The sequence below is a fragment of the Euphorbia lathyris genome, chromosome 1 (genome assembly GCF_963576675.1).
Source record: "Euphorbia lathyris chromosome 1, ddEupLath1.1, whole genome shotgun sequence".
Classification (NCBI taxonomy): Eukaryota; Viridiplantae; Streptophyta; class Magnoliopsida; order Malpighiales; family Euphorbiaceae; genus Euphorbia; species Euphorbia lathyris.
In genome coordinates, this window is record NC_088910.1 from 49,132,637 (window position 1) to 49,146,215 (window position 13,579).

At 34.2% G+C, this 13,579-nt stretch overlaps 1 protein-coding gene across 2 annotated transcripts; it reads left to right on the top strand.

The window, feature by feature from the left end:
- The first annotated feature begins 7,579 nt into the window (after positions 1 to 7,579).
- Positions 7,580 to 13,523, top strand: LOC136231965 (protein IQ-DOMAIN 30-like). 2 transcript variants are annotated; one of them, XM_066021002.1, is made up of 8 exons: positions 7,580 to 7,786; positions 7,933 to 7,972; positions 8,636 to 8,760; positions 9,321 to 9,620; positions 10,281 to 10,484; positions 10,844 to 10,924; positions 11,714 to 12,776; positions 13,220 to 13,523. In XM_066021002.1, the coding sequence occupies exons 3-8, from the start codon at positions 8,677 to 8,679 to the stop codon at positions 13,249 to 13,251; spliced, it is 1,764 nt and encodes a 587-aa protein (XP_065877074.1). In that variant the 5' UTR covers positions 7,580 to 7,786; positions 7,933 to 7,972; positions 8,636 to 8,676; the 3' UTR covers positions 13,252 to 13,523. The 2 variants fall into 2 exon arrangements, with proteins under 2 accessions (XP_065877074.1, XP_065877077.1); XM_066021005.1 differs by having other exon boundaries at positions 8,675 to 8,760.
- Positions 13,524 to 13,579: the final 56 nt, after the last annotated feature.

Genomic DNA, 13,579 nt, shown 5'->3' on the forward strand with positions numbered 1-13,579 from the left:
GGACTAAGGGAAAGTAATTAATCGAAAGTTTAGAACTAATTACTCGAGCGATTTTTCTTGAATCTTAAGTAATCACTTTAGTCGGACCAAGGTAAAGTAGGTTAAAAAGGTTTAGATTTAATCTTATTATAAATCTTAGATTTATTACTTGAGCCGGACCAAAGGGAAGTAATAAATCGAAGGTTTGGAACTAAGAAAACTTAATGCTTCTCTTGATTAATTACTTGAGCCGGACCAAGGGAAAGTAATTAGTCGAGAGTTTAGAACCGATCTCGAGAACTATTAGTTAATAAGAAAAATTACCATCTTAAAAAGGATAAAACAACTTAAAAGGGGTTAAGTGTTATTACCAAGCAAAGAGGTTAAGTGAAGCTAGAAGCCTTAGTTTCTTTTATTATAAGTAATCTCTCACTTAATTTGTGTAATTTTCATTTCATTTCTTGCTTAAGTCTTAGCTTGGTTGTCCAACAAACTCTACATTTCGGTTGTTTAAATAATAGATAGTAAGCAAAGAGATTAGTACTTATAAACACCATTCTCGTGGGAATGATACTCTACTTTCACTTTATTACTTGATACATGACTAAGGTACACTTGCCTTCACATGCACGTATACATAAAACGTGCATCAGTCATTTTAGAAAATCATAAAGAATGACTAAAAAAGATAGAAGAGAAATCAACTGGAGCCAAAGAATGGTTAAGATAGAAACCCAACGAGCATTGGGCTAGAGCTTGTTTCCATGGAATGAGAAAATGTGATATATTGCTAAATAACATACGTGAGTGCTTCAACAAATATATACTTGATACAATAATTGAAAGAATCATCACATTGTCTAAGATGATTAAGGTGAAGCTGGTGAAAAATGTGCGAAGTTCAAGTCAGACTTGATGAAGAAGAGCAATAAAAGATGGTGTCTCAAAATTCTGAAGAAACTATAAGCCAACAAATTAGGATTATACAAGACATTTTGAAGATATATTTCCAGGTGGTCAAAGAGTCCATATCAATGGCTTACATACTTAGTTTATAGTAAACCCGGATGCACATATATATAGTTGCATGAGGTGGAAGCTGACTGGTATATCATGTACTTATGCACATGCTTCCATCATTGCACAAAATGATGTCATAAAATTATATTGCTAATTATTATTCTGTAAAAAATTACCTTAAAGTGTACATTTTCTTTATTGTGCCAACAAATGGAATGGATGAGCAACCTTAAGCAGATGGACTAGTATTTATTGTGCCTACAATTTTAGTTTCATTAATTTAATTGATAGTTCAATAATTACCTATTGATAACAATGCAATTTTGTTACCTAACCATAAGTTCCTCATTACATCCAACATCTATTTTAACCAACATAATACATAAACAATCACAATATAAAATAAAATGCCTTTCCATGTGCACATTAAGCTCCACATTATGTCTCCATTTAATATTCTATCTTTTTCAAGCTCCACTATTATCAACCTTTGTTGTTCTCCTTCTCATTCTCATTCCATTTCTCTTTCTCTTTCCACCTCTTCGAGTCTCTCACATTCCCCTTTTAAGCTTCCTCAATAGCCTAAGGACGACAAACTTTACCCTTTGATTCATAGGTGGGCCCATCCACTTAAAAAATTTATATACATTTGGTTTCTTCAAATTAATGCACATAGTTTCAAGAAAAAAAACCAAGACACTCTTATAGATAGAAGAGTAAGCTCAAATTGCAAAACACACAAATAATTATTTACCCCAAAGTTCATATAGTTGAGATACATTCTCCCTAGATTCAAATCACTTCAAGAAGTTATAATTTGTATTTGGATTCTATAACGACATATCCATCTCCCACAAAGTTCATGAGATTTTGTTTTTATGAGGAAGATGCCACATATATTGTTTATGGATTTTGATTTTAATCTTTAGGTTTTATGAAATAAGGGGATGACTGAATGTATGATTTGATAAAATAAAGTTAGAGACGATTAAGAAAGAGAAAAAAATGGAGAAGGGAAATAAGGTGGGTAACAGAAGAGCGAGAAGACGATCGTTTATAGGAAATTGAGATATTTTTTTTGGAAGAAAAATCTTATAAAAAATTAAAAGTAATTCAACTATTGGCGGAGGTTGTATTTCATTTTAAAACAGGTGGATAATGATATCATGTGATCGTTTATAGGAAGCTGAGATGTTTTTTTTGGAAGAAAAATCTTAAATGAGTGTAAAAAAATAAAAGTAGGCCCTGTTTGGTAAAGAGCGTTTTGGGATAAAAAGAGCGGTTTTGACCAACTTTAGAGGTTTGACCACTGAAACCGCTAATTGGAGTGTTTGGTGGAGAGAGGTTTGGGAGAGAATTTTGGGATGAAAACGCTAATTTAGAAAAAGCTCTTAAAAGGAGTTTTTTCAATTAACGTTTTGCAATATTAAAATTAATGGACTTCTTTAACCCTAATAGATAGACTCACTCTTCTCCTGCGCCAAAATTAATGCCCTTATTCATCTTTTTGCACAAACCGCTATTATCAATCAACTAATTTTTACCAAACAGGTCTACACAAACAGCTAATCAAATCAGCTAGTCAAATCAACTAATGTAATCAGCTAACAGCTAATAGCTAATTCCCAAACAGGGCCGTAATTCAGCTATTGGTGGAGGTTGGATTTCATTATAAATAGGTGGATAACGATATCACATGATCGTTTATAGGAAACTGAGATGTTTTTTTTGGAAGAAAAATCTTAAATGAGTGTAAAAAATTAAAAGTAATTCAGTTATTGGTGGAGGTTGGATTTCATTTTAAAGTAGGTGGATAACGACATCACCTGATACGAAATGTTTGACCAGTGGAGGTTGGATTTCATTTTAAAGGTTGGATTTCATTTTAAAGTAGGTGGATAACGACATCACGTGATACGAAATATTTGACCAATTATATGTACCATAGAAGTTACCAGTAATCTACAAAATTGAAAATTTTTACACCAAATATTATTTGTTCCATGATTCAAAAAAAATGTTATTTGTTCCAAAGATAATATACATACCAAACTATCAACCTAAATAAACTTTATCTAGTTGAATTTAATCAATATTAATTAGTAAGACCATTTACTTGCGAAAGTAATGTAAAAATTCTCATATTTGAGACCGGTTTAATAAGAGCATCTCTAGTGGTATGGGAAAGGGACTTACTTGCAAATAAAAAAAATTGGTTGGTGGTAACCAACCATTAGAAAGGTTGCAACTTAAATAGGTTTGTAACTTGTGTTGGTTACACCCAAAACCATTACCCAACATATACACATATTACACATAGAGGGGAGAGTGTAAGCCAATCATCCAATTTTTACCCTTTGATCTAGCAAGTGTGATCCACTCTCCAAAGAAAACGTGTAAAGCTCACCAAAAGCAAGATAAATCTAATATTTTATGGGCCCAATAATCAATATTAGGTTATTTATTTTAGGGTAAATTCCAAAAAAAAACCCCTGTGGTTTGATGTTATTCCAAAAAAACCCTTGTGGTTTGTTAATACAAAAAAAGGACTGTGGTTTGCACCGTTACCCGAAAAACGGAGAATGGCTTAACGGTGTTAAAATGCTGACGTGGCACAGGGGTAAAGTTGGAAATTCGATTTTTTTTCCTCTCTCCTCCTCCTCCTTCTTCTTCCTCTCTCCTCCTTCTTCTTCATCTCTTCTCTGGATTCCAGAAATCTATGCACCGTACACGACTTGAACTCTCTGAACCTCACAAATCTATCCAATCCAAAACACTCCAACTTTCTAATCTCCATTGCACTACTGAACTTTTGCAACACACCATCCGTGCTCTTCGACTGTCTAAGAAGCTCCATGATCTGATCTCAGCATCAGAAACAGACCCTGAGAAGCTGGATCTAGCCAAGGCACCGCAGCTTCATTGCGAGATCTTGAGCATGTGCGCTGAATATGACTTGATGGGAATTGATTGCATAGACGAAGAGCTCAATTGGGTTAAAGAAATTAGGGAAAGATTGAGAAGTGAGGCGATGAAAGTTCTGGAGAGGGGAATGGATGGGTTGAATCAAGCTGAAGTTGGTACCGGATTGCAAGTTCTGGAGAGGGGAATGGATGGGTTGAATCAAGCTGAGGTTCGACGAGAATCGGAGGAGGAGGAAGGGGTGCCAGGGGATTGCTGCGTTTTTGGTAATAAGGAATTAGTGTAAATGTATTTCTTATTTGATGGATTGCTGCGTTTTTGGTGTGGAGGTTCGACGAGAATCGGAGTCGGAGGAGGAAGGGGTGCCAGGGGATTTTCAAGAATTTTTAGTCGGAGGTTCGACGAGATATCTGTTCAGAATTTTCAATCTGGACAGATTTTCGGAAATCTGGAAATTTTCCAGATTTCTGGAAATTTCCAGATTTCTGGAAATTTCCAGATTTCCGAAGAAATCTGGAAATTTTCAGAAATCTGGAAATTTCAGAAACTTAAAAAAAAGAAAAAAAAGAAGGAAGAAGAAGAGGGATGAAGAAGAAGAAGAATGAAGAAGAAGAAGAAGAAGAAGATAAAAAAAAATCGATTTTCCCGTTTTACCCCTGTGCCACGTCAGCACTTTAACGGTGTTAAGCCAATTTCCGTTTTTCGGGTAACGGCGCAAACCACAGTCCTTTTTTTTGTAATAACAAACCACAAGGGTTTTTTTGGAACAACATCAAACCATAGAGTTTTTTTTTGGAATTTACCATTTATTTTATCATTTTATTGTTTAAATGTTGTTTATTGTTTTACATTCATTTTATCATTTTATTGTTTTTGTATTCTATTTTTTTTTGCATTTAGTTTATTGTTTAAAAGCATTCATTTATCTTTTTTTTTAAAAGCATTCATTTGTCCTAATATTTATATATGCAACGGATCTATAAATAGAATCATAATAATTGTGATCTATAATTATAATAATAATTATTCATTTGTTTCTTTCAAAATGTTACCATTGTGTCTAATCCCGGTGTAGTTGCTTGTTTTGCTTTGCTTTGCTTTCCTTTTCTACCAAAAAAATAATAATAATGTATATTAAATTAATTATTATATTAGATAAATATTTTTTTATTAATAATGAGTATTGAATTAATTATATTGTTGGATAAATGAAGATTTGCAAAACGATTATCAAAGCAATTGAAGCTAGAGATTAAATTGATCAATTGAAAGGAAATAGAAGCACAAAAGAAACAAAATAATGGACAGAACTGACCTGTATAGGAAATAAAAAGCAGAGTGAAGGAAAGCCATGGGGGAGGAGGGGGCGAGTTTGAACCGATATATGAATATCGCACAGAGGAGAAGAACTTCCGTTTCTTTTTCTTTTATGGGTAATTGAAAAAAACAATAACTAAAAAGAATAAAACCTCCCACAACTAAAGAGATGGACCAAACCTACATCTATAATTAGCACGAATAAGGACAAAAAAGAAATATATGGAAAGTATAAACAATTACAGTATAAACAATTAAAAAGTATAAAGAATTAAAAAGTATAAATAAGAAGAAAGTACCAGATTCAGAAATTGGAGAAAGAAAGATGCAAGTAGAAAGTACCTGATTCAGAAATTTTCCATGGATGAAAAAGAGAAAGTAAATGGAGGGGCTGAGGAAAAGAGAGAGACGCTTAGGAGATGGTAAAGGAGAAAGTCATTTGATGTACTAGATTAAGGCTTATACGGTTTAGGGTTTAGAGATAATCTTTTAGTAATTAGTTGATTTAATTAAAAAATTAAAAAATTAGAGAAGAAAACCAAGAGTCTGATATCATAAAATTGGCGCCAAAATATCCCTCCAGATTATTTTATTTGTTATGGAGACACAATAGACTTTTGTCACAACAAAATCATTTTGTTATGACAAAAAATGGTCATAATAAATATTTATTTATAATTTCAAAATCTATTGTGGCGAATACCGTTTGTTGCCCTAATTACCAATATTGTGACAAAACTCAAAATTGCAGAAGTATGTTATTGTAACAAAACTATTGGTCACAATAAAATAGCTTTGTTGCGACAAAATAATTGTCTCCGTATATGCTTAATTTTGCACCAAATTTTCCCGGCATATATATTGCTACAAACTACTGTGACAAATGGAATTTGGTCACAATATATATTCGTATAGTGACAAAATTTTGTAAAAAAAAAGTATTTCATCACAATCTCATGTAGCTTGTTTACGTATTGTGACAAATATTTTATTTTGTCATAATGACCATGTTTATTGTGACCAACTTACTTTGGTTATAATACAACACAATAACATGAATTTTTTTGTAGTGACTGTACATAGTTTCAGAAAAAAAATCCAAGAGACTCTTATAGAGAGAAGAGTAAACTCAAATCGCAAAACACACAAATAATTATTTACCCCGAAGTTCATACAGTTGAGATACATTCTCCCTGGATTCAAATCACTTCAAGAAGTTATAATTTATATTTGAATTATATAGCGACATATCCATCTCCCACAAAGTTCATGAGATTTTGTTCTTATGAGTAGGATGCCACATATATTGTTTATGGATTTTGATTTTAACCTTTAGGGTTTCATGAAATAAGGGGATGGCCGAATGTATGATTTGTTAAAATAAAGTTAGAGACGATCAAGAAAGAGAGAAAAAATGGAGAAGGGAGATAAGGTGGGTAACAGAAGAGTGAGAAGACGGTCGTTTATAGGAAACTGAAATATATTTTTTTTGGAAGAAAAATCTTATAAAAAATTAAAAGTAATTCAGCTATTGGTGGAGGTTGTATTTCATTTTAAAACAGGTGGATAATGATATTACACGATCGTTTATAGGAAACTGAGATATTTTTTTGGAAGAAAATTCTCAAATGAGTATAAAAGATGAAAAGTAATTCAGCTATTGGAGGAGGTTGTATTTCATTTTAAAGCAGGTGGACAATGATATCACGTGATCGTTTATAGGAATCTGTGATGTTTTTTTTGGGAAGAAAAATCTTAAATGAGTGTAAAAAATTAAAAGTAATTTAGTTATTGGTGGAGGTTAGATTTCATTTTAAAGGTTGGATTTCATTTTAAAGTAGGTGGATAACGACATCACGTGATACGAAATATTTGACCAGTGGAGGTTGGATTTCATTTTAAAGTAGGTGGATAACGACATGACGTGATACGAAATGTTTGACCAGAGGAGGTTGGATTTCATTTTAAAAGTTGGATTTCATTTTAAAGTAGGTGGATAACGAAAGGATACGAAATGTTTGACTAATGATATGTATTAACCTACAAAATTGAAATTTTTACACCAAATGTTATTTGTTCCATGATTAAAAAAAAAGTTATTTGTTCCAAAGATAGTATACATACCAAACTATCAAGCTAAATAAACTTTATCTAGTTGAATTTAATCAATAGGGCCAATTAGGAAGTAATGTAAAAATTCTCATATTTGAGACCGGTTTAATAAGTTAAATTGGATATCCTGTTAAGTTAAAGTGGCAAAATGGGGTTTTCTTAGAGCTGGGAATTGAGTAGCTGACGTTGGTATTAAATGAGCGGGGCAACACACAATAAAGAAACAGTTATCTTTTTCAATTTATTGATCTTTTTTGAATATCTATTTCTTTTTTATTTTAAAGCTCTACACCAGTAGAAAGAAAGTAAGCACAGACACAGAGAAGAGAGAGAGAGAGCAAGCAAAGCATAGCAAAGGAAATAAATTGATGTCACTTTAGATCGCCATTTCCTTCAGATGCAACCGCACTTGCACTTGCACTTGCACTTGCTCATGGTACTTCTTCATCTCCCTCAATTATAAATGCCTTGCATTTTTCTCTATTTCTTCTCATTCCTTTAATTCTTTATTTCCTTTTCTCTCTCTCTCTTTTTCTTTTTATTTGGGAGATTACATTGGTGTATACTCATGTGTTGATGTAGGAATGGTAGATTTGAGACTTTTAGAGGACACATTCTTCAGGTATGTTGCAGATCTGGTCTAACTCTAACTTATTGATTGCCTTTCTAAGTTTAGCTCTTTATTCTCTGTAATTTGCTTCCTTTTTTTTAATTGAACTGGATCTTTGTTTAGGGATCTTCATTTAATTTCTGGATTTTCGTTAATGCTTTTGTTTATCTGGTCCTCCATTTGAGTTCACTAGAATTTGACGTGTTTTTGTTCAAAATTTTTTATATGGGTATGAATTTAGTAGTTGATTTATTGGATAACAGGAGTTATTTTCTCCCTTGATTCATCACTAATCTTAATTGGTGAGCAATTCAGTTGATTTTTAGCTCACGTAATGGGTTATATTGGGTGAAGCTACAGTCTTCTCAGGGAGAAATTCTCGGGAGTGAAGTTTTTATCTAAAGCATTTACAATGCTGTCAAACTAAAGGGAGGAGAGGCTTTTTCTTTAACTGTTTGCTTGAAATCTGCATCTTGAACAGGGTTGTTGATGAAAATGAGTTTTGTTTGATTGGTTTACTAAACTAAACTGGAGTATAGAAAATGCAGTGAGCAGATTTGGTTCAGGCATTTTAAGGATGCGTTTATTCTTTTTATATTGTTAAACATTCAAAATGAATTATTTCTTAAGGATGCGTTTATTCTTTTTATACTGTTAAACATTTTGTAAGTGCAGAATTTGGGATTTGAGTATCTGTGATTGTCATCTATCCAGTCATGGGCAAATCACCGGGAAGATGGATCAAGAAGGTACTGTTTGGAAAGAATTCTTCCAAATCTCATACGGCCAGGGGCAGGGAGGTAATTTTTCTCGTTGTAATTATTAGGTGCCATCACTACCTAACCCTTGCAATTTTCACATCATCTCTTTGAAATACCATGAATTTCATCTATTTAATGTAAATTTGGCATCCCTTGTAGTTTTCCCTTTTGATTTGATCCTTTCTTGATAGATTTGAATCCTAGTTGCTCTTACCATTGAGGTAAGACTTGATGATTGACTGCATTGGACTTCTAAAATATAGAAATGCACGTTAGCGATTTGCATGTGGTGTTTTTTTGATATAATATGCAGGCATGCAGCTGATTACGGCCTGAGCTATGCTAAATAATATAACATGTATTTGTGACTGGAATTTAATTGTTTGCATGGTATTTTAAAAGTTACAAAGTGTTTATCTTGTAACTGTTTTTTATTTTTTCTATTACAGTATGTACTTTAGAAAATTTAAAGCATATTTCTTTTCTTTTTTATTTGTCCCTTTTGTTTTTAACTATCACAATATTACCATTGACTTCCCCCAAGTGCATTTACAATTGTACATGGATGCTTGTTCTTTAACTTGGACTATTGTGTACAGAGAACTGCAAACCAGAAAGAGGTATTGGTTACTGCCAAAGCAACTGAAGACGATGATGTGTTTTCAGTCCCTCCCGTGATCTCCAATCCAATCCCCATTACCACTGTTCTCTCTGAAAGGCATATAGAACTTGAGAACCAGGACGATGCAGATTTACATAATAACGAGGGTATATCTTTGCAAGGGAATCAAGATGCAAATTCACAAGTGTTGAGACCTCAAGTAGAATTATCTGATGCAGAGAAAATAAGGCAAGAGGAAGCTGCAACTTTGGCACAAGCTGCATTTAGGGGTTATTTGGTAATCTTCTCCCTACTATAGATAGTTGACTTGTTGAAGTTATCTCCTGAAATAAGCCTCTAAGTTTTGGTGATACAGAGGTCTGTTCCCTGTGGGATATTTCAATAGGGGCTAGGCTCACATTGGGCAAGCACTACTTTGAAAAGCAATAAGAAATTTGAATTTTCCCATCCCTTTTAACAAGTGTTCTTCTATTTGAAATAATTTTGTGTGAATCGTGGAGTGACCTATATTTTCTATGAATCTTCAATTTTTTACGCTGGAAAATATTTCCTCTAGTATGCTTGCAATGTAATCCACTGTGGTGCTTTCATGGCTCATAAGAGAAGGAAATGAAATTTGTTCTCTGGAAATACCGCACCAATGCTTCCAGTAGGAATACTTTTTTTTTTGATACAGTAGGAAAACTTTTATACGTTCACTTACGTTAATAGTCAGTTCCTTGGATTTACTGCTATGAAGCTTTCAATAAAATAATTTATAAAGTGCATCAATGTTTACAATGCATTTGCATTCATGTTTGAGACATCTCTCACTGCAAAAGGATTCATGGGTTAATCTTCTATCTACTTGTAGTTTATTGTTTGATTTTCCATAAAATAAACCATAGAAGATCTCAGTAGAGGTTCGACATTCACTAATTTAGTTTATTTTGTGAAGGCTCGTCGGGCATTTCGAGCCCTTAAAGGCATAATAAGGCTCCAGGCTCTTATACGTGGGCATTTGGTCAGGAGACAAGCTGTTGCCACTTTAAGCTGCATGCTAGGGATTGTCAAGCTACAGGCCCTTGCTCGAGGAATGAAAGTGAGGAATTCAGATATTGGGCTGGAGATTAGTAAAAAATGCAATGTGTTAAAGCCTCTGGTAATTTCTTGAGTAATCATCCTTACAAAAAAATTCCGGAACTGCCTTATCTATCATCATGTATGTTACTTTGTTGCATGTTTTGTTAAAACTGCTCAATCATGTCTCTTATATAATAATAACAATATTGATAATTGTTGCTCGGACACTTCTCTTTAGTAGTGTTTCTGCGTCCTGTGTCCTTTTCGTGTCCGTGTCTGTTTTCATTTGAAGGTTATTTTATGAAGGTTATGTTAACGTTTCCGGTGTCCGTTTCCCTGTCCGTTTCTGTGTCCGTGCAAACATAGGAGAGAAGTAGTTCTTCTGCATATCCATTTGTCCATTGTTTAGCTATGTTTGATATATATGTTGTTGATCAGGATGGCAAGCTTGGAGATCGAAGTGGAGGTCATGTTTCTATCGAAAGGGCAAGACTATCAGCAAATGTTTTTGTTCTGAAGGTATGATTGCCCCATGTCATGCCAAAGAATCTTTTGGATGAGGAATTAATAAATTTTACAAACTACTTCATGATTCGTAATTAATTAAGCATACACATCGATTATTATGCGTCTTGTGAATAAAACTAAGGCTTTACTTTGAATAAAACCGTTTCAAAAGTTAAAGCATAAGCTAGCATATATGCTTGGTTGGACTGTGATATCCTATTTCTTGCATTCAGGTTTGTAGAAGTGAAAGTATAAGAGTAACCATAGGATTCTAACCCTCCGTTTAAGCTAGAAATCTCCAGTTTGACTCCTAGTGTACCCAATAGACTTTGATTAGGAGAGGAGCTACCTAAAGGGTGTCTAATCAGCCTTGAACCGATTAATTGGATTCACTTACTCAAAAGAAATGAAAAAGAAAGCTTCTAACCCTCTGAACATGTATTTTATGCCAAATTTGCTACTAGCTAAACCTGCAGATACTCAAATGTTTTTCAGTGATGACATCAGAAATTCTGGTTATCATGACATCGACATATTTGTGACTAGCTCATCAAATTTTTGGAATAGGCTGTCTGTGGCATGTAACTCTGGTCTCAAGCATTTGCCATTTCATAGCACCTCAATAGCATTTGATAATATCAACGTCAAAGTGAACATTAAACCCTCATGAGCCCCTTATTTTGTTGGTACCCTTAGATTTTGGGCTTTGGCTTTTTAGCAGTGAAATTAATTTTGAACATTTGGACTAATTTTAATTGCAAATGTTATCCATTTTAAAATCTGATGGGCTCATTTCCGCAGCTTGTGGCTTTGTCACCTACTGCGATGCCACTGTTCTTGTATTATGATTCTGTGGAACCAAATTCAGTTCCAAACTGGTTAGAACGCTGGTCAGTATCTAACTTCTGGAAGCCAATTCCCCAACCAAAGAGAATTCCTAAATCTCAAAGAAGACAGAGTAATGGTCATATACTGGAAGCTGAAACTGGTAGACCAAAGCGCAGCGTTCGAAGGGTCCCTGCTGCAAATATTGACAATACCTCAGTGCAAGCAACCTCTGAATTGGAGAAACCAAAGCGCAATTTTAGGAAAATTTCAAGTCATGCAGCTGATACAGTGCAGGAAAATCCACAAAATGAGCTTGAAAAGGTGAAACGCAGTTTGAGAAAGGTTCATAACCCTGTAACCGAAAATGCCGTCCAACCAGAGGTTGAAGTTGAGAAACCAAAAGATAGTCTTGATAAAACATCAGGTACTACTGTTGATAATCTTTTGGTACAGAACATAAGCAATTCAGGGGAAAAGATGAAGAAAGAGATAACCTTGACAACACCAAAACTACCTGATGTGGTGAAGAATGAGCCGATTTCGATGACTTCCAAATTGCCAGATATTGAAACTACTCCTGAACCATTAGGAGTTACTGGAATATCAGAAATACATAGTGATCAAGCTGTGGTTGAATTAGAGCCTTCAGTTGAGAACTGTGGGAAAGATGAGAACACTCCTGTAACAAATGGAGAGTTAAACCATAAGGATGATCCAACGGAAGATGGTAATAACAAACACAGTAAAAAAGCTTCAATTCTACCAAAGCAAGAACGTGCAGAGAATGGATTACAGAGTAGTCCAACAGTCCCAAGCTATATGGCAGCAACTGAATCTGCAAAGGCAAAGCTAAGAGCGCAAGGTTCCCCAAGGCTTAGCCAAGATGGAGCTGAGAAAAGTAATAGTGCACGGCGTCATTCTTTGCCATCTTCTACAAACAGCAAAATCAGCTCACACTCACCCAGGACACGAACAGTTAATTCTGGTGGCAAGGGGGGTAGTAAAAGTGACAGATCTCTATCAAAAGAAGGAAATGGTATGAAACATTACTTTGTAATTAAATTACCAAGCTTTGCATTCTCATGAAATGAACTTGAATGCATTTTGTTATATGAAAAATTCCGATTGGTCTTGGACCACTGTAGAAAGTCTCTTCGTTTCATAGGGAAATGGTTTTTCTTAGCACTTTGACTAAATTACACTGTTGGGATTATCCCTTCCCGGTTCATGATTTGCATCTCCTAAATGTGTGATTATGTGTTTTATATATATATTCATGTCCCGAAAATCATCATCTGCCTATTTTCATCATATAGGACTTGATAGAAACCTGGCAAAACTTCCACTTCCACTAGAAGCTTTTATCTAATCTTCCTTCTTAATTTTTTCCTACTTTCCCCAAATGGATATTTAGCTGTGTTAAACTTTAAGAACTGCATGTTTGTAAGTTAATAACTTTGGTGGTGATTAATTTTGCAGCAAAGGCGACCCCGGTTGAATGGAGGAGATAACTTTTGAGCCTAGCATCCGAATGATTGCATGCGAGAAACTGAGTTCCGATATCATCCACAGTTCTCATCTTTTGTGTCTGTAGTACAAAATTATGTTGTAAAACTATGACTTGGACTATAGTTGGAGGGTATGTTGGGTCTGAATCGTGCTAGATTTTCCTGCAGTGGATGTTTGTGAGTGAATGTACATCATAGGTTTTGAATATCTATTGTGCTATAATGCTACATTAATTCTTAGCTTTGCTTGATATTTAAACAAGTCTTGATGCTGATAGTGAAGTTATTCTTGTCTTTCATCTCGATAAGTTAATATCAATGTGTAATTAAA

Bases quoted from the DNA above. Each gene is read 5' to 3' on its own strand.
- LOC136231965 (XM_066021002.1), top strand. From the start codon at position 8,677: ATGGGCAAATCACCGGGAAGATGGATCAAGAAGGTACTGTTTGGAAAG. The intron at 8,761-9,320 runs GTAATTTTTCTC...TATTGTGTACAG, and splicing joins ATACGGCCAGGGGCAGGGAG to AGAACTGCAAACCAGAAAGA. The intron at 10,925-11,713 runs GTATGATTGCCC...TCATTTCCGCAG, and splicing joins CAAATGTTTTTGTTCTGAAG to CTTGTGGCTTTGTCACCTAC.